Here is a 26,899-nt window from a genome sequence, read left to right as displayed (position 1 = left end):
TTTATCCTGAGTGGGTAACCTACCTTCAATTTTGTTTTTCAAAAACATTTATAGCATAATTTAAAAAGTTATGTTTAACTTGATATATTTTAATGTTTTAATTATCATAAATAGCAGGATTTTTTTCCTTATACCTTACATTGCAATCTAGTGCAAACTAATTGTTGGTTACAATTATTAACATACGCTTCACAAAATGTGTTTGTTGCAGGAACATTGTATCAGATTGCATTATATTCCATAGTTTCATGTTGTGTCCAATACAAAATCCCAAATACAAAAATGTAAGCAACCAACCAATATTGTAATGTTTCTTCAACATATTTATCAATATCATTCATCATATCTTCACCTCATAAATATAGACAGCAACATCAGGTATACAGTGTGTGATAGGTATACAGTCGTGATGTGTAGCAGAGTACCACTTTATCAGTACACCTCAAACAGTGAAACAGCATGCATACAGTAGTCAAAAGACACAGAAGTGAGGAAACAGCAGGCATGAACATCACATCTATACACGTTATAGGTGATTTAAGGCATTCAGGGTCTGTGTGCACACAAGATTTAATAACTCCTTAACACTTTCAACACCTAACATCTAAAGAAAAAAAAAAAAAATCAATATTGCAATTAGTGGAAATGCTTTTAGGGTTTATAAAAATGTGATGTTGGGGGTCATCCTTAAGTTGAAAACATGTAACCTGCACTCCTAATATTGTGAGTTTGAGTCCAGCTCATGACTTGTCACACGTGTTGTTTTTATATCTAATATGAATTGGCATGTTACAACCAAATATTTTTCACTTTCAGGGTGGACATGTCTGAAATAGAAATCTATCACCAGAAACAACAGAAAGGACAAGACACATTTTGGTTTTTATCCAACAGATTCTGACAAGCTCTTGTCTTCACGAGGGGAACCTATTCATTATAATAATAAAAAAAGCCAGTATTCAAACACACACACACACACACACACACACACACACACACACACACACACACACACAAACAAACAAACACACAAAACACGTGCAAATGATGAATAACAATCTGACACATTATTTAAATAAATAAAAATATGCAAACAGAATCAAAATAATACTTAAGACAGACTGAAACTTTGACATGAACAGATATTCATTTTCAAGAAAACACTTTCAAAGAAAACACAGTTTGTCATAAAGGCACTAAAAAAACAGAGAAACATGGAGCCCCAAAAGTCCTAAAAGATAAAATAAATAATCATCTTTCGGGACTTCAGAGTCGCAGTAGTAAAAGCTGTTCTCACTGTAGGACGCATTTGTCTTTGTTGCTATATTTTTGCCTCCTCATCTCCAGACCGCGCTCCAGACGCTCATCCTCCTCCATTGCCCTGCAAACACAAACACATATTAGGAATACAAATAATGCATATCACTGAACTACATTGAACTAACTACATGTCTATGTTTTGCAGGTCAGCATTACAAGTATTAACCTGAATGTTTAATTTGAAATATACAGTACATAGGCCTTAATATGTTTTTTTCAATGCTTTCGCTTTTGTTTTAGGGATTTGATATCTCCCTATGATTTGTCTTTTTCACATGTATATACAATGTAAGAAAGCTTTTTGCACACCTCTTTTGTCGGCAGGTGCGTAGGATATGATCAAAAGTAGCAGATCAAAAGCTTAGAGAAGAGTCCCGCACACTGACCATTACGCAATCAGGTAAATTCCTGTGAATTTACCTGATGAAGGTCTAAGACCGAAACGTTGTATTTTTCTAAATAAATTATTGCTTGCATAATGGTCAGTGCGCGGGACTCTTCTCACACGTATATACACACACATACACTTACCCTCTCTCCTTGGCATCGATGTCTCTGATGATCTCGTCCCGCTGGTTGACCAAAGACACCAGCTCTTGGAGGAGCAGCTGCTCCCTCTGCTGCTGAGTGGACGACTTCTGCCAGTCTGCAGGGAAAACAGCAGAACTTTACATAACAGGTCATATAACCATGTACAGTTCACGTCACGTGCTGTTGAGCACGAGACTTAACATCCAGCTCTTCTTCTGGTGCTGGTGGTGAACAGGAGATAAGTACATGATCTGATAACTTCTTCAATCTCAGTTGGTCACTTACCTTCTATAGCCATCATGACCCGTAGTTCCCTGTTCAGAAGCTCAAACCTCCTCTCCAGATCCTGCTCCTCTTGTCTGTAGACACAGTAAATAATCAGAACAATTAAAAGAAGTGTATGTGTACATACACATGTGTGTACTGTTTGTGTGTGAGAGGCCTTACAGTAGCTCCAGGTTGTCCTGTCTGCGTATCAGAGCGTTCTTCTTGTTCACCAGAGTGAACCACTCCTGAATCAGTCTCTCCTCTTCATCACGGTCGCTTCCTGTATAAACAGAAACACAAAGGGCAGTTTGTATACAACTGGATATGGATATATGAGAAAACCTACACCATTCACTCCTGCTCCCTAAGTACTTCCTGTTTATTACTTGCTGATGATATCATTTTTGTGTGGGTGTGTTCACCTGTTTCCATGAGGCTCCGCAGTCTTCTCTCAACCACAGCAGCTCTGCTGTCGATGTGCTTCTGCTCTGTCTCTAACGCTGCCAGCTCACTCAGCACATACTGGCTGGTGTCCTGCAGACACTGACCACAAGCCCCATTACACACACACACACACACACACACACACACACACACACACACACACACACACACACACACACACACATACATGCAAACACACAAAATCATACATGAACATACACAAGACGATGACAGACAGCCACAAAGAGAGGAAAAACGGGGAAAGGAGATCAAAGGAAAGGGAGTTCGGGGAAACAAGAAAAGAAGTAGAAGAAGAGGGTCAAAAGATTAGAGAGCGGCCAAAAGGATGGAATAAAATTGAGCAGCTTTTGTACAAGGTAAAAGCAAATATTATTTGTTCTTTCTTGCAGCCATCCGTCACGTTAATGATTTTCATTTGATTTGATCTGACAGTGAGAGTTAAAGATAAAGGAAAGAGGAAGTAAAGAAGCGAAAACGTTAAGTGAGAAAGCCATTACTGACCATTGTTTCCTCTTCTTGTTTGGGAGGCTGGGTCTTAGCTGCACTCTGCAACTCTGCACACAGGGACACACACATTGGCCAAATCAAGGTGTAAAAGAAAAGGAAGAGAAAGAAAGGAAGATAGGAAGTTGAATAAATATTTAAAATGACAGAGTATTGTTTCTGAAAGGCTTCAGGTACCCACCTGTATTATTAGTGATTCCTGTCTTTGGGTCTTCATCCTGGACAAGAAAAACATGAAACTATATGAAACTACTTTCTCCAGGTAAAAATATAATTTGAAATGCTTTTTTTAATTCATGTTTTAGAAAATTACATTACAGTTTAAACATTAAAGCCAACAAATGACAGAAAGTGTTACCTGAGCAAGTCCAGATTTGGCTGTTTTGTTAACGAACCGTGGGGCTGGGACTGGGTTTATTGACTCGTCCACTAAAAGCAGATGAGAACAACTATCAGAAGTTGGATTCTTGAATCTAATGACACAATTTGCTGAGTAACCTTTCATTTTTAAAAACGAAGTAAGCAACAATCATAATAATTGATTTAACATAATTAGGCATTATTTATTTAGAGTTCAACACTGCTTCATCAGGACTGTGTGGATGTGGTGTGGTGTGATCTGATTTGATGGATGGTCGCCTGGCAACATAAGCAAACAATCCCAAAGTTGTAGTCCCATTTTGGTTAAATTATTTTGCTCAATCCTGATTGGTACACTAAATGTAACCTGCTTCAAACCAGTGACAAGAGCACTGACAGAACCCCCGGTTCATGTAGGGCCTCATTTCTCATTTTATACACATTTCCACCAAATGGGGTGGTGATGGCGCAGTGGATATGACACATGCCTTTAGTGTGGGAGACCTGAGTTCGATTCCCACTGTGATATGTCAACCAATGTGTCCCTGACCAAGACACTTAACCCCTAGTTGCTCCAGAGGCATGCAACCTCTGACATATACAGCAATTGTAAGTCGCTTTGGATAAAAGTGACTTACATGTAATGTAAATTCAGCAGGACATATTTGGTATCTTGGGAAATGTACTAGAATCTTAATTGAGTTGCTGTGAACTTGATTTAATGATTTGTTTATCCCTCCTCCTTCTCGTCTCCTTTGTTCAAACTGTGCTACTTCACATTCCTAAGTTCCCTGGAGACACACTAATGTTTCCCCTTTCCTCTTTTCTTGTCTCTTTTCTCTTATTTTTTCTTTTGTCTCTTCTTTTCACATTCCAATGGAATCCATGCAAAAAATACCTTTGGATATGGACTGGAATCTTAAGTGGGTTTGACTGCACAATTTGTTTTGATGAACCCACTAAAAGATCTACAACATTAAACAAATAAGCCTTTAAAACAGACAGTATAAAATAATAGCTGAAGTATAAGAAAGTTGAAATGTTTAAAGGTGGAATAGAGGCTGATACCTTTAAGCAGGCGTTTGGTCCTCGGTGGCGGGACGACCAACGTGCTGCTCCCTCCTTCCTCTAGGTTCACTCCTTCGTTCAGTCTGGCCATGCAGAAAGCGGCAGCGTCGACATTAGTGGGACCGGGACCAGAGAGGGTGAGGCCGTAGCTGGACTGACTGCTGTTGTGCTCTATCTGCAGCACGCTCAGCTCCTGGTTAGTGAAGTATGAGCGGATCTGGCTGAGGTAGGTCATGACTATGAGCCTGTCGGGGACGGACAGAAGAACCATGTCGGACGGCTCCAACAGGCGAGAGATGCCCAGCGCCTCAAAACCGTCAAACGCCTGATGTTGTCAGAAGAGAAAGACATCATAAACAAAGAGAAACAAAGAGAAATATCTGTTAAACAGTAAACTATCAACACTTCTGATGGCGCTAAAGAGCTGAAGATACAATTGAGAATATGATAACATGAGCCATGTCTTTACCTTCTTGTTGTTGAGCTTGATGTCATGAGAGTCCAACTTGTCAAAATCTCTAATAGGACAAAACCAGGGAATAATATAATGAGAACGTACCTACAGCAGATTTATGACATTCAAATGAATGTAGTGCTGAAACAAAAAATGATTTCCATTATGGCTTAATGGGCTTGTTATTTTCTTGATTAAAAAAATAACAGGGAAGTGAGAAATGCCCATTAAAATTGTCCGAAATGTTTTGTTTTGTCCAAACCACACCCCAAAAACCAAAAAGAATCAATATACAATTATATAAAATGGAAAAAGGAATCAGATCTTCCCAGTTGCCAATTCATTTTTTCTAACAATCGATTAATCAACTAATTGTTTCAGCTCTAAATTAATGGTTTAGGTACTGAGCTGATATTGTTAACATGACAATCTTAGCTCTAAAGCTGAGTTCTGTTGCTTGTATGATGTACATTTTGTCTGGATGGAAGTGATGTAGGATAGCACAGAAAGCAAGGCCATTTCTCCACGACGTGCTGAAGTTGGTGACCTTTATCCCCCGGTACCCGTTGGTGATGTCCTGACACCACTGCAGCAGCGACTGGCTGGAATTCACCAGGCCCTGGACGAGGCAGAGGAGGAAGGGATGAAGAGAAAGAAATTGTTTTTGTTGTGTGTGTGTGTGCTTGTTTGTGTGTGATTTAAAAACCATGCCAGAGTTTATGTTCACATCAGTATTGTGTATATTTACCTCAGCTGCATTGTCTTTCCCATCTGCCTCCTCTCTGACCATTGGAGCCGTATGAGGGGGCTTAAGGTCAGTGGTTTCTTCTTCTGGTAAAGTAGGAAGTCGAGATGTGGTTATCTCACAGTGGTGGGGAGGAGTGATGTGTGTGTCAGTGCTTTTTTCACTGGTGTGTGTGCTGGAGGTGTCTCCAAGCTGTGATGCCGGTTTATTCTCTCCACCATCAGGGAGGTCGGTCGCATGGCCTTTTAGCCTAAGAGGAGACAGGACATAAACAATAGAAAAGTGATGTGATGGAAGACAGACTTTGTTTAGTGAAACAATGGAGATCGTCAAGCAGCGATTTGTAGACGTGAGTGAGAGACATGCACTATGCTGACATGACAGACAGCAGCACAGACTTGATGTTAGAGGGCATGACAGGGAACATACAGCATTCAAGAGAATGGGAACCTGTGTTTTTCAGCACGGTTTCCTCAACACAGGTCTATGCTGTTTGGCCAATTTTTCATCACCTCAGAACAAAGCAGATTCACCAAACACTTGTCTATGTTGGGCATTTTCCTATGCTTTGGGTATTCAGTTCAAAAACACATCATACACAGCAGCAGTGCTTGAAACTACACAGCACCTCCATGCACTCAGCTGGCAACACACATATTGCCAGAGCGGTTTCATGTCTTTTGAAAGTTTAAAAAGGAAACATTTTGCCTTCTAAGCTGTGTTGCTACGTTTTTTTAGCCATGTCGTTTAGTCAGTCAGCCCACTACCACAGTCCAGACTGACATGATGAAAATAAAAAAGGATTTAGGCTTTAGTGGCATGTCATTTTCTAGAGCAGCACAGGTGACACCCCATGCTGACTTACACATCCTCCTCTCCTTTATTTTGCCCAGGCTCAATGGCCGGTGGCTCTTCTGCCTCGGTTAGTGATATTTCCTGCAGGCTTTCACAGCAGGATATCAAGTGCTGACTGTGATCAACAAGCTCTGTGGTGTCACAGTCAATATCACGGGGGTCGGGGATGAGGAGCTTCATACTGCGAGGGCCAGAGACAGGGGATGTGCCACCTGTCATCAGATGAATTTTAGCCAATAACAACCTCTCCTCCTCTTGGAGCTGTTGGTCTTTGGTGAGATGGTTGATATCAGTGGTGTGTGTTTGTGTGTGAGGGCTGTCACTCTTTGTGGCGTATGAGGCGTTGTTTAAACTGGGATGACTCATGTCTTTATCATCCCTCATTTCAAGACTCTTGTGTGACTCTGTAGCTATTTTGACCATGTGTGTGTCATTGTTTATCTTATTGATGTTCGTGTCTGTGTGTATCTCGGTGTATATGTGCATGCTGGCAGTGTTTGAGCTCAGAGGAAGGGGCCAAGGCACCACAGACGATTGAACATGTTCCCCCTCCTCATTAGCTGCTACCTCCATGCTGTGACTAGCTTGTGTGATAACATCATCTCTATGTCCTTTCATTGGCTGATTTTGTGCTCCACTATATTGGGGAGCAGGTTTTGCTCTAGTTGCCTGTCTGATTCCTTCCTCCTGCTTAGACCCTGAAGGAGGTTTAGGATGAGGATGGTCTGCCAGACTGGTTAGAGAGTGTTCAGGTTCATTTGGCTGAATGGCAGCAGAGCTCTGGTTAAAGGTTTGTCCACGGGAAGGGAGGGAGAAGGGCATCTGGGTACCAGCAAGGTATGGGTGGCCTGGGCTGAAGACAGAAAAAGAGATTTCAGAGCTGAACCTGAAGGCTGAAGTGCTTTTGAAAAAACTGACCAACTACAGATCATTGTCATGCTCCATTCCCCTCTGGCAACATACCACCATTCATCTCATGCAGCCAGAGCTCCACCTTGTTAATCTAACAAAGGTCGGAGAAAATTCAAGCATGAAAGTTGTTTAGAAAAGACACAGTTGGTTGTTGCCAGACTTTAAACCAATTCACAGTCATTTAGGGTAGAGCATGGTGTTTGTTAAAGAAGGACACACCAGCTAATCTTAAGCTTCCCAAAGGTCTTTACATCCCCATTGTTGAGACAAGATTTCCCCAGACTTCCACAAGTTTGACCAAACAGAGGTCTGGCTATGCAAGATTATACCAAACTGGACATGTTGGAGCCATAAAAATATGTGACTCAACCAAAGTGAAACACCAATTTAAAACATGCTCCAGCCTACATTGAACTGCAATATAACCAAACCAATCCATGTATCCATGCCAATTGACATGCTATTTAGCTGCAATGAGTACTGAACAAATGCAAGGAACCTGGCAATACTGTATTACTTGATGTCAGCCCCTGTTTCCACAGTGACAATCGTGGACAGAAACATGAAGTAGATGCAGATACATCCATTGCACATCTTCCCCTTTTTCATGCTTGTTGCACTACTGCTGAATGTTTGACCAAAGCCAAGTACAAATGACTATAACAACGATATAGGACGGACTCAGTTTACCGACACAGGTTCCCTTAAGCAACTTAGCTTCACATCCAATCCAATCATCATAGTGCTTTTGAAAAACTGAGCACAATGCTATAAGTGGTCAGGGCTTTTTAAAAGTTCAGGTTCCGACACGTTCCGACAGTGTCTTTTTTTCTATGATTTCTAAGGAGCTTTCTAAGATGTTTTGGAGATAATGCTATCTTCAGAAAGTGTAAGTCACACTGAATCTAAAAATATGTGTATCATGTCAGTGTGTTTAGATTTATTTGACTCTGAGAAGGAGTGAGATATTTGAAGCAAATTGTGTGCTAAATCAGCGGCCAAACTCTCACAACTCACTTCCTGTTGTTTCTAGAACACCAGCAACATCCTGTCTCTTTCACCTGATGCAGTATCTTTGCCCTCCACCCCGACTATCCCTCTCACCTCAGTTTGAAAGCCTCTGTTATAAGTCATAACCAACACACGTTGTGAAGTGGAAATTCCAGTTTCCTTCATAAAACAACATGGTAATTATGTTGTTTAGGGGGACACATACAGTAAATGACTCACATGCCAACCCACAACTCTTTCTTGAGAAAGATCTGCAGTAAAAGGCCAAACCCTCAGTAAAGGAAGGATAGTAATGCTTAGTAAGTAATTATTATTTCCCTGCAGGTATATTGAGTCAAAGCCTCGGTTATTGGAGGAAGCATACTCCACAAATGCACAGGCATAGTCCTCTGATCCACAAGAGGCAACAAGCAGATATCTCTCATTTAGCTGGCCCAGTTACAGTACTCACCTCTCTCTCCCTGTTGCTTTTTATCCCTCTCACCCACACTTACTCACCCTGCTTCCCCTTCCATGTACAGCTCAGCTAGCCAGATGGAGCCAAGATCTTCCTGTCCTCTCTCATACTCCACCTCCTCGTCCTCCTCCTCTCTCAACCACACTGGGATGGCTCCAGATCTCAGGTTGGATTTTCCTTCTTTAACCGATCTCAGACCATGATTATCCAGGCCTTTCTTAAGAGCAATTACAGAGTCTTTGGGTTTGACTGATCTGGAGTCGAGTTTGCTTGTTGGTCTGGCTGCAGGGACAGAATCAGTAAGTCTGGTCGAAACCAGTTGGACTTCAGTATTAGTTCTAACTACTTTGGGATCGGACTTGTTTTTTGACTGCTCTTCATCACCCTGTAGCCTCTCAGCATATGCAATATCATCCAACTCTGCTTCCCTCAGAGGAGGCCAGTCATGTGATTGGTTGTTCATGACTTCCTGCAGTGACATAGAGCAAGAAATGACCTCTTGTTTCTGTTGTGGTTTCTCTCCTTTGCTGTCCTCTTCCCTTTGCCTCACACGGTTCTCCTCTCCCTTTCTCTTCTTCTCCCTTTCCATCTTTCTCTTCCCCTCTTCATTTTCTTTCTTTTCTCCCTCGATGTGCTGCTTCCTTTCTTTCTCTGCCTTTTCCCTCTCCTCCCTTTGATTGTTCTTTAGCTCTTTCCTCTCCGTTTCCAACCTCTTTCTCTCCTCCTCCTTTGCTCTCTCCATCCTTTCGCTCTCCATCTCTTCTCTCTCCTTTTCCAACCTCTTTCTCTCCTCCTCCTTTTCTCTTTTCATCCTTTCTTTCTCCATCTCTTCTTTCTTTTTTGCCAACCTCTTTCTCTCCTCCTTTTCTATCTCCATTACTTCTCTCTCCTTTTCCAATCTCTTTCTCTCTTCCTCCTTTTCTCTCTCCATCTCTTTCTCCTTTTCCAACCTCTTTCTCTCCTCTTCCTTTTCTCTCTTCATCCTTCCTCTTTCTATCTCTTCTTGCCTTTTCTTCAACCTATTTCTCTCCTCCTCCTTTTCTCTCTCCATTGTTCCTCTCTCCATCTCTTCTCTCTCCTTTTCCAACCTCCGTCGCTCCTTATTTTCCTTTTCCTCTTTGTCTTTCCTCTCTGCCTCTTCTCCCTCCTCCTTCTCTGCCCTCTCTCTTTCCTCCCTCTTCATGCTTTCTATCCTTTCCTTCTCCCCTCTCTCCCTCTCCTGCTCTCGCTCCTTCTCCTGCTCACTAGCTGCCAGTCTCAGACTTGCCACCAGACTTAGCCCATGTGAAGATTTCTGAGATAATCCAGTCTGTACACTAATCGTCTGGTTTTCTGTCGTGTCAGAGAAGGCTGTGGGTGGAGAAATGCCCACACCAATGGGAATCAGTGGCTCGTCATCTGGCTCAGAGGAATGCAGAATCTCTGCATCTACTTCATGTGAAGATGGCTGATCTTCATTACTTATAAGGAGGTGTGGTTGATCTGCAGAGTGTTGTGGATGACCTGCATCAGTGGGTCCAGTTGTCTGCAGGATGGAGGCCACTGTCTCATAGCTAAAGGGGCAGACATGAGGGACAGGAAAACTCTGAGACAGGGCTCACCCTAAAATGACCTCAGCAGGCTCTGAACAGTGTGACAGAAAGTCAGACAGCATGCTTTATTAAGTAACTCCTTTTTCTCAGACTTTGTTTTGGTGCTTGTCCAAAGCACACAGAGGAAACATTTATTGTTGGTTGCACTGAGAACCACCCTACACTTTTTTCAACCTAGTGCACAACATAATAAAGCCCACTGGCCTTTCCATCACCTCTGGCATGATTAAAAACTGGTGCCATGCAGCTCAGAGAAAGATAACACAACCAGCCAATAAATAGGCACCAGACAAATTCTCTATGACACACACTGAAATTAACAGCACATTGTGTACAACAGCCCACTGAGTGGATTATAACTAAATAACCGAAACAATGGTTAACTTGGACCAACAGGATGGTGTATTCTAGGTATTCTAGGTAGCTCATAAATAATGTTTTATGTACAGCGCAGGTATTAAAACACCAACCTGTTTCTAACACTCATACTATAATAACTGGCATGGAGATAAAGTAATAACTTGTTAAAATGTCTCTTTAAATAGATAAATAAAACGTTAATGTAACAGAAAGTATTTTATTGTATTAAAGCTTGGTCTAAAAAAAACAATGTTTTTGCATAACGCCTCACACTAACAAACCATTTGAAAGACAGGCAGACAGAGAGACTCACCCTCTATACAACACACCAACTACTGCTGACATGAAGCCAGCAGGCGCCTCCATCTGCTGCTCTGCAACACACACATCTGCCTCTGTCTGTGCACATTTCTGGGCACTACCACACACAGAGACACACGCACGCACAAAATGTACTCTTGTGAAAAGCTCTCATCACATAATGTCCATTTAAACAACCAGTCTAACAGCATAGACAGAAATGGAGATGAAGAGAACAGCATCAGATGAGGTTAATTGCAACTAAGCACTGGTTAAGTTGCAGCACCACGAAAGAACATTAGTCAGTACAGGTGTGCAGGTGTGTGTGTGTGTGTGTGTGTGTGTGTGTGTGTGTGTGTGTGTGTGAGTTTGTGTGTGTGTGTGTTTGTGTGTGTGTGTTTGTGAGTGTGTGTTTGTGTTTGTATTTGAGCAAAAGCAGACATGTAATGCCATGCTACAAAGGAACCGTCACTGACTCACCCCCCTACACCACCCTCCTCCTGCTTCTCATCCTTCTCTTCAGTGCTCTCACTACTTTCCATCCCTCTTTCCTCTCCTGTCTCCACTGTGGTCTCCTCCACCGTCGCCCACAGCTGCTTTTCTGCCTCGCACACTGGCTCCTTATTGTTGATGAAAGTTTCCTGACCACCAGTCACGATCTCGGCTGGTTTCTCCTCATCTGCTCCCTCCTGTTGTGGTTTTCCCAATGGCTGGAGAACTTGTTCCGGCCGCAGTCCTGGTTCTGGTTTTGAGGGAAGCAGCGGCTCCAGCGCCAGAGCCGTGCGCTCGATGGCTGGTTTGGGGAAAACCTCGGGTGAGGTTTCTGGTTCCACACTGGGTCCCTCTGGCTCTTTGGGCTCCTCTTTAACTGGTGGTGCGGCGGGTTCAGCAGGAGGTGGGACAATGTGATGTGTTTCTGAGTCTTTTGTTGCTATTGACTGGTTCTCCTGCATGACAGGGGTGACCACATCAACAGCATCTTCTCTGTGTGAGCTAGAAGAAAGGAAAAAAAAAGACATGAAGATACAGCCATTAAAGTTTTATATTTGCTACCTACGACATCATTAACAAGCCAGACTGTCACTGAAGCAGACAGACACACAGATGGTCAGAAAGACAGATAAAGCAAACAGACAGACAGACGGACCTCCCCTCACCCATTCTTACCCTCTGCACAAAGGTTTTGTACCCTCCTTGGCAGAGATATTTTCAGGTGTATCTTTCCCACTTCTCCCTTCTAGCGCTTTCCATAGAGGAACCTCTGCATCAAGCCTCTGTGGAGATGGCACCCGGGTCAAGACCTCTAATGTGAATGGTTTATCCTGAACAGTAGGGCCTGAACGGATGCCAGGTGGAGTACATGTGGCAGATATTTTCTTTTCTAGGACAACAGTGTTTGACAATGAACCTTCCTTTAAGAGAGAGGGTTGCCCCAGACTGGAATAAGGGGAGAGAAAGAGGAGGGGGGTGGAAGAAAAAGAGTTCAGCAGAAATAAGAAAAGAAGAGGAGGAATGCCATACAACAACAACAACAGAAGAAAAGTACAGTAGGGGTGGGCAATACCATACAATTTGATACCAAGTAATACCACGGCATAATTTGCAATTAGTATTGTCTTTTGACTATTGTCTGTAAATCACATACATGTTAAACTGCAAGACAGCTTGTAATGGTAAATAATGTATTTTTATTGTGTGAATTCTCTGAACTAACACATGCAGACACAACAGAAATGAAATTATTTTGTATCAATTTAGTATTAAAATCCCAAACAAGGCTGAGCGTCAGTAGCATCAATACTCTGGGGATCGATCTGCCCACCCCTACAACATAGATAACCAACACAGTCTTATGTGAGCAGAGAATCACAACATAATCACCACAGAAGAACAGAGAAATAATCAAAATGGTAATGTTGAATGATTCAGCTCAACTTGATACCTTTTAGTGCGGAAATACAGAGTAACAAAACAAAGACTGATCTTTAAATCAGTAAAATTTAAAAGTGACTTCAAGCTTTTAAGCCTAACACTGATTGATTCGATTTGCTGATTAGGAAAGCAGATGACAGCCATTTGAGATGAAAAAAAAAAAAGAAGAAAAAGAAAAAGAAATCAAAACCCACAGTGAAATGATTGTTTTTTATTCCAGACAGTGGTGTAACTCACCGCTCATTGGAGGCAGAGCTTGGTTTATTAACTGATTGAAGGGTTGTCTCTCTGTCTTGTGAGGGCAGCTGCTCAGATGTAACGCTGGTTCTGTCTGGAGGAGGGAGGCCAGGATCAGGAAGTGGAGTTTGTGTTACATCTTTAAGAGCTGTGGGTGAGTGTGTGAAACTGGGAAGAGCTGGCAAAGAAGAAGAAGAAGAAGAAGAAGAAGAAGAAGAAGAAGAAACCAGAGTTTTCATCTTCTGCTTGTCCTCATCTGACTTGTTGGCCTCCAGACTGCAGACCTGAACTGCTCCATCCTTCTTCCTCCTCTTGTCTTCCTCCTCCTCTTTCTTCTTTCTCCTTTCCATCTCTTCCTTCTCTTGCAGAAACGTCTTCTTCTGTTCCTCCTCTTTCTTTTTCCTGTCTTCTTCCTCCTTCATTCTGCTTTCCGCTTTCTCTTTCTCCTCTCTATGTCTCTCCTCCTCCGCCTCCTCCATCTTTTTCCTTTCCTCCTCCTTTTCTTTCTTCTCTGCCTCTTGCCTTCTCTGCTCCTCTTTCAGTCGTCTCTCCTTTTCCTCCTCGTCGCGTTTCATCCTCTCCTTTTCTTTCTGCTCCTTCCTCCTCTCCTCCTCTTCTTCACGTCTTTTCTCCTCTGCTTTTTTTCTCCTCTCTATCCTTTCCTTCTCCTTCTTTAAGATTCTCTCATTCTCTTTATCCTCCCTCTCCTCTTTGAGTACTCTCTCCTTTTCTTCCTCTTCCCTCTTGCTTCTCTCCTCTGCTTCTTTGGCTCTCTTCTCCTCCTCCTCCCTCCTCTTCCTCTCCTCTTCTACCTCTTTTTTCTTTCTCTCTTCCTCTTTCCTCCTCTCCTGGTCCTCCTCCCGTTTCTTCCTCTCCTCCTCCGCCTCATTTTTCTTTCTCTCCTCCTCCTCCTGCAGACGTTTTTTCTGCTCTTGCTCCCTCTTTCTTTTCTCTTCCTCCTCTTTCATTTTATGTTGCTCCTTCTCTTTCTCCTCCTTCAAGCGTTTCTCCTCCACCCTCCTCCTCTCTTCCTCTTCCAGGAGCCTCTTTTTCTCTTCCTCCATCGCCCTTCTTTGCTCCTCAAACACTCTCCTCTCTTCCATCCTTTTCTCCTCCTCCTCTTTCATTTTCCTCATGAATCTTTCTTTCTCAAGTCTCCTCTCCTCCTCCCTCCTAAGTTTTTCCTTTTCCTCCTCCACCTCCAGGAGTCTCCTCTGTTGCTCTCTTTTCCTCCTCTCCTCTTCACCCCACTTCCTCTTCTCCTCCTCTTCCTCCCTCAGTTTCTCCTGTTTGTCTCTCCTCTCCCTCAGGAGTCTCTCCTCCTCACATTTCTTCCTTTCCTTCTCCTTCTTGACCTCCTCCTCCTCCTGTAAGAGCCTCTTCTTCTCCTCCTCTAACAGTCTCTTCTTCTCTTCTTCATGTTTTCTCCTCTCTTCCTGCTTCTGGAGAATTACTTTTTGCTCTTCCTCTTTCCTCCTCCTTTCCTCCTCTTGTTGTTTCTCCCTCTGCTTCTCCTGCTCTGCCTTCATCATCACCTCCTTCTCCGACGCTGCTCCCTCTAACTGCTCCGTCACTAATGGCTTTTCTCCACCGGCCTTTTCATTGGTTTTCTGTTCAAGACTGCAGAACAGATAAACAATATTCCTTAATCCTAAATCTGTGTGTGTGTGTGTGTTTTAATTATCAGCATTATCAGTTCACATTTTGCAACCTTATTTTTTCATATTCTGTTTCTTGACTTAATCTGCGAATATAAATACTCACCCCATAGGACACCTTTTGATAGTATCCTGTTTAGAGTCATCCTCTTCCAGAAACAAGCCACCCGATTCTTGTCTCTGGTTAAATGACTCAAAGATGATGTCGTCAAAGTCAGGCTCGAGCTCAGGCTTTGCTAGTGGTGGCTTTTCGGCCTTAAAAGGGCTAACACTCTTCCCATTGGTTGGCTTTTTCAAAACAATTTCCCCCTGAGCATTTGGCTGTTTAGGAGTGATGAATGCCGCTACAACATTGGTGGAGGGCTGCTGAGAGGTAGAGCTTGAGCTCTCACAGCAGGAGAAGGGCCATGGAGGGGGCGGGGCTATTATCAGCTGTGACTGGGCAGGACTGGGGACAAAAATTTTGGAAATCAGGCTCCAGAGATGGGTGGGTGAGGTTTCACAAGGCTGAGCGTGCAGGAGGTGATTAGGGGTGGAAACAGGAAGCCACAGAGCAGACTACAGACCTGATAATTATTCCAGTGCTGTGTACTGGAAGGTCAGTGTAACAGGAGGCAGGGTACAAAACAACACTCTGCAACTGTTAGCAGATGTTAGCATCATGGAAGCTCAAACACCAAGCACAAATCAATGATGAGGCCTTGAGCAATATTTTGACAAATCCCTTGAGCAAAAAACTGGGATAAACTGTTACCACACCAACGCATTCTCAGCAAGCTAAAGTGGGTTTGCCTCACTCAGCACTAAGGTTGGTTAGCTTGGCGTCACTTGAACCATAATGAGTTTGATTAGGTGCTGATCAATACTAAGGAGTATTTATTGTGTAAAGCTGCCTACACATGATAGGTGGCAAAACCGCTTTGCGCCGGCCGTTCCATTGATTTCCTATGGGGAGAGCGGTGCCGCTTTGCGCTGCGCTCAAAGTTCAAATTATTTCAACTTTGACCTAGTTGCCGCTGACCTTTCGAAAGCGCAACCAATGAGATAACCTCTGTCGTTACCTAGCAATGGGAAATAGCTTCCTTGCCACCCTTGACGACGAATACCTGCGCTGCGCTTTGCTCTCTGCGCTTTGCTCTCTGCGCTTTGCTCTGTGCCCTACCTAGCGGTGTGCAGAGAGCAAATTGCTTATCATGTGTAGGTAGCTTTACTTTAAATCATTGCATTCTCCATGGCTAGAACCAGTGACTTTTTCCAGTCTTTGTGCTGGTTAAAAGCAAATTATTGTATTTCCCAAATAATTGTATTTACAAAGTATTCCTTTACACAATCATGCAATTTCAGCAGGCAGCCCATCTCAAACTGTACAGCTTGCTGTCACGAGTCTGGTCTTCTTAAGACAACTTGAGAACACAAGAAGAACAATCTAAGCTTTCTGGATTTTTAAAAGCTCGTTATCTTTTCTGTTTTGATGTTTCTCCCAAGCTCTGCTGGGGGCTGCCACCAGTCTTAAAGACGCCTCTTCAGCTCTGTGGTCTGCTGACACATTCTCTCTTCACACAGCATTTCGGGGCCAAACATATCTCTGACCATCCAAAGCAAGCAATCTAAATTTAAACACTCATGTGATTATCATCCCATGACCTCACCTGATCCTTGCTGGTTCAGGTTTGTTTTCAGAGATGGCCACCTTTGAATCCTGGGCTGGTCTGATTGGCTGGTTGGATACTCTGATGTTGGCTACTGTCCGGTTATTTTGAGGAGAACCCTCGCCTCTGCTCGAAGGGCTCGAAGTTGTTTCCTTGTGTGCTTGGGGGAGCGTTGAGCCTATAAAGAGCAAAAGCAAGGCTATTTTGATAAAAATCTGCTTCCAAATGAGACATTTTCACATGTCAAAAGCACTGTCTTGGCTGAAATAAACACAGAAAGGAGATTGTTTGATTAGTTGGCTGCTGTACCTGACTGACAGCAGCTGATCGGAGCGGGAGGAGCAGAAGGAGAGACAGTGAGCTGAGGGTTAGGAGAGGAGAACAAAACAGATGTGGAAAGAGAAGAGGAGCGAGTGGGTGAGGATCGTGGAAGGGAGGCAGTAAGGGCTGGAGCCGCGGGGTCACAGAGGGCATCAAGATCGGGACTACTCAGCAGAGGGATAGGGGTGATGTCACTACCAGATGTTAACCACGCCCCCTGAGCACCTGAGGGAAGCAGAGAGGAAGGACAGGGAAGATGAGGTGGAGCGGGATATTGGAGAGATTAGATGAAGCCGGAAGATGGTGGGAGAAGACGAGGAGAGGAGAATAAGAGGAGTTGCCATATTTTTGACATTGGTTACCTGACTCTGAGATAGAGGGGTGAGATTTAGGAAGAGGAGGGGTATCAAGGGAAAAAGGAGAGGGAGAGGAGGGACGAGCGATTGACTTGACAACCTGAGGTCTGAACATGTGAGCACGGCCTAGTAGAGAGGACAGACGATGAAAGACATTATAAGCAAAACAGAGAATGAGAAAAGAAAAAGAGCTTTTGAAAGATTTGAAAATAATATTTGTAACAGACTAGTATCTCTTTAGTCAAGTCTAAAGACCAACCAGAGGCTAAAGTAGGATCATCAGCAGTTTGAACCTCCAGGGGGCGCCGTTGATGTGACACAGAAACTGAGGAGAGGACAGGAGGGTAGAAAGAGCAGTGATGAACAAAAGAGGAATAAAGAGAAAACAATGTATAGTCAACGAGAGGCAAAGAGTGAAAGGGGAACAGCATAGCAAATTTTACATTGTGCATTTTACTAATTATATTACACCTCAGAAGTGATCCATATCTGTCAGGAACAAACTGTTTGCTGCAGTCTCAACAGTGTTTAACACTGTCAAAGTAATCAAAATGCTATTACTGTACAACAATATCAATTATTAAATTCAATATTTTTTCTTTATGTTCAATAATTCCCAAAAATTTGTTTTGTAATTCACTTTCATCTCCTATTTCAAAAGTATGTAGAACAACAAGAAGAGTTTTGTAAGAGCCAGTAAAGCACATATTTGTAATAATTAAATTGTCTATGTTGTATCATGGATGTTTCTGTATCATTTAAATACAATCGTTTTATGTATATATTGAATAGTGAATTATGGGTAGACTACCCTAGGGTTATGTTTATATTTTGTATTGCATGCATTAGTTATTATTATACAATTAGATATATTCTTATTATTAACAGCTGATAGTATTCTTAGGGCAGTTTTAGTGCACATTTATAAATAAGTTTATAGCGTGGAGCTAGTTAGATGTAGAGAAGTCTGTGAGCATGGATCGAAACAGACCGGTCAAACTTTTGGATAAGATTCTCCTCCCCGATGGTGTGAGATAAATATTTAAATAAACTTTCACCCTGGACTTGTGAGTAGGCTACACTGGTAATAATCAAAACTGAGGCAATCCCATAGCAGACTAACTAGCCTTTGAACTTAGTAAAACATAATTTACAGTTACAGTGAAACCACTTAAAACTCGACTGCAGCATCACACGGACTGAATTCAAAAGTTAAAAGGCAAAAAATGGAGAAAGAAATAACAGAAAAACAAGCAGATACCCTATTAGCACATTTCAAGCGGCTACAAAACTTTCCTTTGTTCTCATTGCCTGAGGTACTGCAGCACTGACAAACGTTCAGATGTTCAACTCTGATCTGAATTCTGATATTAGGACAACCTGATCTTCCTCACAACACACCACACTGTATATAAGAAGTATACTACACTGTTTTGACTGTGTAAAGTAACATGGGCATGAAATCATGTGGAACACAACATCAAACCATCACACATAAGGAATCGGAAAGCATGCAGCATGCCTATCTGCCAGCCAGCCATGTTGATACCTTTTCCTGAGCCTGACCGGAAGATTCTGGGCAGAGAGGGAGGCTGAGAGACGGTCCGGGTGAGTGGAGGGTGAGCAGATGGAGGCTCAGAGGACAGGGAGGGCTTTGAGGGAGAGGAGGATTTAGGTGGGAGAGGCTGGGAGTCAGTAGATGTGGTCTTATGGGTGTGAGTGGTGGATTCAGTGAGAGAAGACTTTTGGGGAGCCTTGGAGGATGATATTATGATATTCTTGGGTACTGACAATGCAGGGGAGGGAAGTTTGGGAGTTAATGAGGTAAGGCCTGTTTCAGGGGAACTGGGTGGCTTAAAGGGCAGTTTAGAGGGGGTATTTGAAGGATAATTCAGGGTAACAGAGTGCACTGCTAAAGAAGGCTCCACTGAGGCAGCAGGTAAAGTAGGCACAGATTCAGAGCATTTTGGAGATGGAGAATGAAGGGAAGAGGAAATGTTTTGGGAAGAAGGCGGGATAATGGGTGCTTCGGAGGATTTGGGGGATGGAGGATTTACAGGAGACACATCAGAGAGAGGCAGGACAGAGGAAGCACTCTGGATTGAGGGAGTAGTTGTTGGGAGCTGGGAGCTTGGAGTATTAAGTAGGGGGTCAGAAGAAGCAAGAGCCTCAGGAAGAAGAGGGTTGGATGTTTTTTTATGCTTGGATCTGGGTGAAGGCTGGGGTGAGGGGCCAGGGGAAGATTGGAGCTCTGACTGGACAGGTTTGGTGGCGAAGGGGTGTCGGCTGTGACGGGGCGAGGGGCGAGGAGCGATTGGTAGAGGAGGGCGGGAGTGGACTGCAGGACTGGGAGGACCGCCATTTCGACCACAGGCTGGATAAGTAGATGGATGGATGGAGGATCAGTGAAAGTTGATTTTCGCGAAATGATGAAAAAGACAGAAGGAAAAAGTCATGAATTGAAAATGAAAATGAAATGAACTGTGATGAACTGTGATTTCAAATGGGAGTCAACGACGATATGACTCACATTTTTAGCTGTAAATGTGTACACATCAGCGGTGGAAAGCAACTCAGTACATGTACTTAAGTATTGTACTTCAGTACAGTTTTGAGGCACTTTACGAGGTAGTAATTCCATTTCTACTACTTTATACCCCTACTCCACCACGTTTCAGAGGGAAATCATGTACTTTTTACTTAACGACATTTATCTGACAGCTATGGTTTTGGGTTGCTTTGTATATTTGCAGATTATTTGACTTTATTTGATTTGATTTTACTTTCTTGTATGTACTGTAAAACCTGTTTTAACGCAAATTAATTTATTTCATAATGTTCTAAACTCAACTTTTATTCATTCTAGTGCAGCAACCTGCCTTTTTAAAAAAATTATTTCTTATTCTTCTTATTACATTTACGTTTATATTAAAAACCTTATTGTGCATTTTAGGACTTTATAAGAGTGGAGATTTTTGTAGATTAAACAGCCCAACATTTCATAAAGTATTTATAATAACCAACATCAACAAAAATGCTGCTCCAATTAATACATCAGTGATAATAAACCTATATATTTATATATTATGTACTTTTACTTAAGTAACATTTTAAATGCAGGACTTGTATATTATATTATTTTTTACATTTTTGTATTACTACTCCTGCTTAAGTAAATTATCTGCATACGTCTTCCATCCCAGGTGCATATTGGGATAAGAATGTACAGCTAAAGGCCATACAATTAGATTTTCTTTTGCATTTGCTACTTTTTTTGTATTTTTCTAAATATTAATATTGTAGTGCACTACAGCTGTACTAGCTATGGGATACGCCACACAAGATGTACAGTAAATGTAGCAATAACATTTGAAAAGGACCGTGAACATTTAATTTATTCAAAAAAACAAACATCCAGTAGTCTGATGTCAGAGTTATGACTTGAGCTGCGTTACACTTAGTTTTCATGTTGTTACAGTAATGTCTCTCACAATAACCGCTATGTGCCATGTTGCAGCTGAAGCTATGCATGCCTCCAAACAAACTTCAAATACATTGGTGGCATTAGTCTATCATCACATGATTCTCATTAATGTCGAGATGAGAAATATGTGGTATGCAGAACAAATGGCATGAGTGTGTGAAATATTGTTATATAACCTGAGCATCCCAATAACAGACAGGGAGAAAGAGTTCCTGTTCACACCTCCTCCTCTTCTCTGGCAAGAGAAACAAACAGCAGGAGTGGGTGAAAGAAAGGGCAAAAGGAAGCTACCTGAGACTGGAAAAGTGGATCCAGTGAAGTCTCGCTTGTCAGGTGGAGGGGGAGCAGGGCGATTTGGGCGAGTTAGAGTGTGTGGAACGACTGCAGCGGCCAGAAAAGAGGAGAGCAGAAGAAGTGCCAGGAGGAAAAAGAAGGTAGATGAGAAAGAAATGTCAGAAGAAAAACTTCAGAGTGAAGATCAGAGAGAAGAAGCAAGGTGTTTGTGTGCGTCTGCCTACCGGTAGCAGTGACAGACTTCTTGTCCTCATCTTCATCGCTCTCATTGAAGTCGTCCAGGTTGCCGATGTCTGTGGGTTTGACGCTCATCAGGCTGGCCAGACTCTGCATGTCTTCGTCACTGAGGAACAAGGACATGAGAGCAAACATTTATCACACGGTCAGAGGAAACATTCCTTTTGATAAATAATATGGTCAGTATATCAAATGTGGTTGAGGCTTTATTTACTAACCACCAAAGTGAAGTTTTATTACTCACAACAAGTATACACGAATACATAAAAAACTCTTTTCCAAGTATGTATTGTTGAAGCACTACTGTCTGGGATAAAACTAGTACTCACGTGGCTTTCCCCTCTCGGACGAAGACACAGGACAGCGACAGCTTGAGCGTGGCCTCCACCACTTTGACGGACAGTGGCTTCAGCGTCAGCGTCAGGTCAGTCTGGGTCGGCGTCTGACTGGCAAACCGCTTCAGGTTGATGTCTGCTGATGCCAGCACCTTACGATGCCCCTTGTTCTCCTTTATAGGACCAACAAATACAACCACGATACGTATAGTATTTTGAATCATATCAATCTAAAGAATCAAAAGCAGAGGTGCAGTAGTCAATAGATACTTACACCCTCAATGACAAAAGTCCACTCTTTGTCCTCAAACTCATCAGCATTGACCTCCTGAAGAGAAGAGAACAAACAATAACATTTGCAGTCAAACATCCTCTCCACTTCTTATACGCACATACATCCACCTGTGTATCTGCTGTTTCACGCATACTTTTCCTTGTAAATGCCGCCATCTAATGAATGCATGAATTTACTCATCTGACTGTATAACACAGACTCTTTATGTAACATTTGTAAATGTGACACATGTATATTATTGCTGTTTTATAACTGTGATTTTTTTGCTTATTTCTACTATTATTATCCAATGTTTTATTCTATTCTTTATTTGTTTACCAAATATTTTCAGTGACCCATTGTGCCCTGCATGTATGGAAGCATGTGCATTGGTTATATTTTCCTCTAATTTCCCTTTTTGTACGTGTACAGTGTAAACGGTGTATTCTGGTTTTGGTACCTTGAAGAGTGTAACAGAGATGTCGATGTTTTCTGGGACAGGCCACACCACCATGCCCCTGTAGGGGTTCTTGATTCCAGGCTGCCAACTGTGGAGCTGCGCAACAAACAACATTGGTGAGACATCAGTGGCGGATGAAGTTTTCAGATCTTTACTTCTTCTTTTAGTAAAAGTAGCAATACCACAGTGTAGAAATACTCTGTTACTTGCATTCAAAATGTTACTCAAGTAAATGTATTAGCATCAAAATATACTTATACCAAAAGTAAAAGGACTCATTATGCAGAACAACTAATTTAAGAATAATATATATTATATAGTTGTATGATAATTATTTAATACAACATTCAACAATTATTCTTGCGGCTGGTAAAGGTGGAGCTCATTTTAAAACTTTACATACTGCTGGGTATTTTAATCTATACAAATACTTTGGAACTGTTGTTGATTAAATTTTGTTTTTATCAGTGGTTTCACCTTGGAGCACATGCGTCTGTTCCTCCTGGTCCACACCACCCTTAGCTTGTCTGGTTGCCTACAGAAACATACAAAACATAGATCAAAACACAGAAATGACGTCTTGCTGAATGCTGTTACTTGAGTTTCACAGTCAACATTGGTAACTTCAGAACACATGGATAATACATATTACCATGTTCAAACTTTTAGGTCTTCAAATGAAGTGGATATTATACAAATGAGACAACACAAGGTCCTAATAGAAGGTCTGGTGAGTCACTGCTGAATATGTGAATAAAAATAATACTGTAACTTGGAGTCAAAGATTATGCACTGATTTGAGTGTGTGTGTGAGTGTTTATGCAGATGGCTGTGATCGCCCTGGTAAAGCTGTTTTCTTGTGCAGCTGTTTATCGGTAATTAGGCTACACAATAGTATGTGTGTGTGAGTACTGTGTGTGCCTGTCATTTTGTATATGTGTGTGTTGGTAGCATGTGTACATGTGTATTTTCTCAGTCCTCTCCTCTGCAGCACAGGAAGTGAAACTGGAGTCATGTGAGTCTATGTGAATGTGAGGCAGCATGCACAGGAAGACGGAACCCCGTTTACAACATAACACACACATAGGAAAATTCGTAGTATTCTTCAAACCTCACAGCCAACTCTATCTGTATAACTATTTGACACCTATGGATGTTCTTTAGAATATTAGTACATGCTGTGTTTGTGTTCTATGTGTGTTAGCAGGTCAGGAGTGGCATCAGAAATAGCCTGACAGGCCTAGAGCGTAAGAGGAGGGGAGAGAGAAGGAAGAAGAAAAGAACAGCACAAACAGAAGACAACAAAGTATGATCCTAAACACAGACACAAACACATCTTCTGTACCAGTGAGTTCAGTGACAATGGGTTTTACATGGGCTAGCATTACTGGTGTAATGCAGTTGAGCAACATGTAATTACTGTAATTGTGGTGGGAGTTTTGTCATTCAGCAGACAATGGTTATATTCCACAGCTGACTAGATGAGTGTTAAACATTACCCCCCATTCGAGTTAAAATGTTTGTTTTAAACAGCATTTAGTGTTTGTGATATTACTGTAAAAACAGAACACAAACATTTACAGGCAAAGCTTACTCACTAAACGGCATCTCATGTTTTGTCACATAAAGCACTCTTGTGTTACTGTAAAAATAGCCTGTTGCTAAGTATTTAATTATGTCTGTGCCACTGTCAACATCACTTTATCATTTTCTGACTGTTGTCATGTACAAACTGCCGGGCGCTCTTATCTTTGGCCCCTATGTATTTTTGTTTCCTATATCCAATAGAGCTTGTGAAGATATATTGTTCTTCCAGTCATGCATCATTTGAAAAAAATGTTTTGCTGATTAGGAGCAGTGGAAACATTTGTAAAGATAACCCTGCAAGATTATCATTTGGTCGCTACCAACTCATTAAGGATATTATCTGGGGCTAAATGCTCCAATATTGATCACCAGCTAGTCCCTAACTTTGTCTGCCTTCTGGTGCTGAGCAGGTAAAATACAGTGGGTAACAACGACACTATTAGTGCGATGAGAGTGAACCAAAACAGTAGAGTTGTGGGCCAGACAGCTAAACAATTAGCTGAAACTCACATAGAGCAAAAAGGGGTGCAGATTCAGGAGGTGATAATTCCCTGTAGGTTAAGAGTGTCATTTGATACATTGTTATTATAAAACTATTGATTAAAGCTGCTTTAATTATTGAATCAGTACTATAGTGGAACTTTTAACAGTTCAACTTGTCACATTCATGTGACCTGACATGTGACCTGTGATACAAAGTTTAATCACATTATAACTATGGGTGGATTTCCTTTACAAAAACAAAACATGCCTAAAGACTTATAAGAATTTGGATCAATCTCCAGTCTTTCCTTACTTTCTTCCCTCCTCTCCTCCCCTTCTCTCTGTGGTTCCTGGCATGCCTCAGCAAAAGGCTTAAAAAGTCTAATTTCATCACATGTGGGGAGTTGTCACTCTTTCTAAATCACTATATATGTTCCTTCCCTTCTCTGTGTAGCTCTCTGCTGCTGATCATACTCTGAAACTTTATTGGAGAACCTTCAGTCAGTGTTTCTTATCGTGCTGCTGACAAGAGGCTTACACAATTATTCCATGCTTCAATGTATTTTACAGATAAGAAAAAGCGATGTGGGCCAAACTGACATGTGGGCAAAAGTTTAAAGATACTTGAGAATACTGTAATTTATGTTTTCAAGATTTTCATTCATCATTTTCAGTAATTCATGGAAAAGCCTTTATGATGCTGATATTATTCCCAGTTTTCACTTTTAAGCGTGACCCTAGAACCCTAAAACTCACAGTTTGGATATATATTTTTCTGTTTACTGTTGTGTCAGTGTATGCCAGAGCTAAATAATGCTCCATCCTGCATCACCTGGCCACCCCCCAAATGTTTTGTACAACAGGAAATTGCACAATTGCCCCACAGAGCTTGAGCTAAATAGTGATACCAGTGAGACAAGTGAGTGCTTATTCTAATAGATGTTTAAATGTTGATGTTAAATGTAAAGCTAAGTCTTGCTCAAAATGTACCACAGCTTACCTGCATTTGTATACATGACGATACAGACAATGACGATGATGATGACAGTGATAATGGATGCAGGCTGTGTAGCTTATAGCATTTAATAATAATAATAATAATAATAATAATAATAATAATAATAATAAAAGACAATTCAGTGTCAATTTGTTTACATGTCTGCCAATATTGTGGTTTGCAGAGATAATGTCTCTGCACAGAATAGCTATCACATTTTAATATTTTTAGATTTGAATAGGCTTCGGTGGTAAAACGTGTCTTTTCAAGATCAAGGAACCAAATGATGGACTGATAACTGCCCCCTGACATACACACATAAACCTTGTCGATATGTGGGGTTGGGTATCGAACCCACTAACTTAGCACGTGAACATACATGGGGGACGCCCTCATACCCTCATCCTTCTCAGTGTAGCGGAGAGACCAAAGACCCACAACATGAAAATGGTCATAACGGAGTGTTATTATAGCTAATAACATAATAACAGGTTAGTTACTTAGAGAGGTCATGTAGGCTACATGTCAAACTGTGAAAAACGTTCATATGGGACATGGCAGAAAAACCTGTAAAAGTAGGCTATGTCTCCAAACTCACCATTTCTTTGTACACTCCAACACGAGTTCCTGGTAAGAGGCAACAAACTGAAACTTTGAAGCCTTTTTACCAACACGCTGCAGTCTTTTCCATACCGAAGTCATAACTTCCTCTGGTGAAAATAAAACTTAGCAAACAGGAAAAAGAAAGAAACACAAGCACTCTTCCGCGCAACAAGAATCCAACTTTGTCCGCTGTCTGTCAGTTCCTTAAAAGGTCCTATTCTTTTGTTGCTGTTGCTGCTTCTGATGAGGATGAACTTCACACAAGCTGCGACTTGCGCTCATCGGCAGTGTTGAATCACGCTCAGAAATGTCGCCATGTACCGAACAGAAAGAGCCGTATACAGAACTGGCAACTGAGCCAGAAGCAAAGAGGAACCGATCCCGCCCTGCTCGCTGTCATTCAAACTGTAAACTCCTGGTATACATCTAAAGTGTCAACCAAACAACTGCAGCAGCTCACTGACAACTTTTCTCTCTCTTTCTGGCAGAAATCCACATGGACACAGCACCGCTTAGCCAAGCCTTGTTGTAATAAAGATCTACTGCCTTGAGTTCACCCTCCCTCCTTCCTTCAGTTACAACAGCCTGTAACAGAGAGACGTCCAGGCAGAGAGAGAGAGAGAGAGCGCGAGAGACAGGATATATGCAAAGAGTGTCCACTGGTGATGCAGCAGTATGCAAAGGTCTTTATCTTTGCTGCTTAGACTATGGGTAAAGGTACTGAGGTGACAGGCGTAGGCTACCTGTAGACTTTGATCCTCACTGTCTATGTCACTGGAACAGGCTTATCT

At 42.0% G+C, this 26,899-nt stretch overlaps 1 protein-coding gene across 12 annotated transcripts; it reads right to left on the bottom strand.

Annotated features, from left to right (window-relative positions):
• Positions 1-1,027: 1,027 nt before the first annotated feature.
• On the bottom strand, positions 1,028-26,899 carry ehbp1l1b (EH domain binding protein 1-like 1b). 12 transcript variants are annotated; one of them, XM_036008711.1, is made up of 28 exons: positions 26,104-26,899; positions 22,916-22,973; positions 22,439-22,534; positions 21,979-22,032; positions 21,699-21,877; positions 21,357-21,475; positions 21,130-21,219; positions 18,904-19,728; positions 17,614-17,679; positions 17,361-17,480; positions 16,987-17,223; positions 16,678-16,855; positions 13,371-13,460; positions 12,369-12,638; positions 11,682-12,194; positions 11,215-11,319; positions 5,718-5,964; positions 5,440-5,588; positions 4,985-5,033; positions 4,516-4,840; positions 3,446-3,516; positions 3,269-3,305; positions 3,085-3,137; positions 2,541-2,661; positions 2,299-2,398; positions 2,137-2,210; positions 1,852-1,966; positions 1,028-1,381 (listed from the first exon to the last, which is right to left on the bottom strand). In XM_036008711.1, exons 1-28 carry the CDS (start codon positions 26,205-26,207, stop codon positions 1,294-1,296), a joined length of 4,533 nt encoding a protein of 1,510 aa, XP_035864604.1. In that variant the 5' UTR covers positions 26,208-26,899; the 3' UTR covers positions 1,028-1,293. The 12 variants fall into 12 exon arrangements, with proteins under 12 accessions (XP_035864604.1, XP_035864605.1, XP_035864606.1 ...); XM_036008712.1 differs by having other exon boundaries at positions 2,541-2,652; positions 26,104-26,897; XM_036008713.1 differs by lacking the exon at positions 11,215-11,319 and having other exon boundaries at positions 26,104-26,895.

The sequence above is a fragment of the Sander lucioperca genome, chromosome 13, assembly GCF_008315115.2.
Source record: "Sander lucioperca isolate FBNREF2018 chromosome 13, SLUC_FBN_1.2, whole genome shotgun sequence".
In the NCBI taxonomy this organism is placed as follows: Eukaryota; Metazoa; Chordata; class Actinopteri; order Perciformes; family Percidae; genus Sander; species Sander lucioperca.
This window is presented reverse-complemented; position numbering and strand designations above follow the sequence as displayed.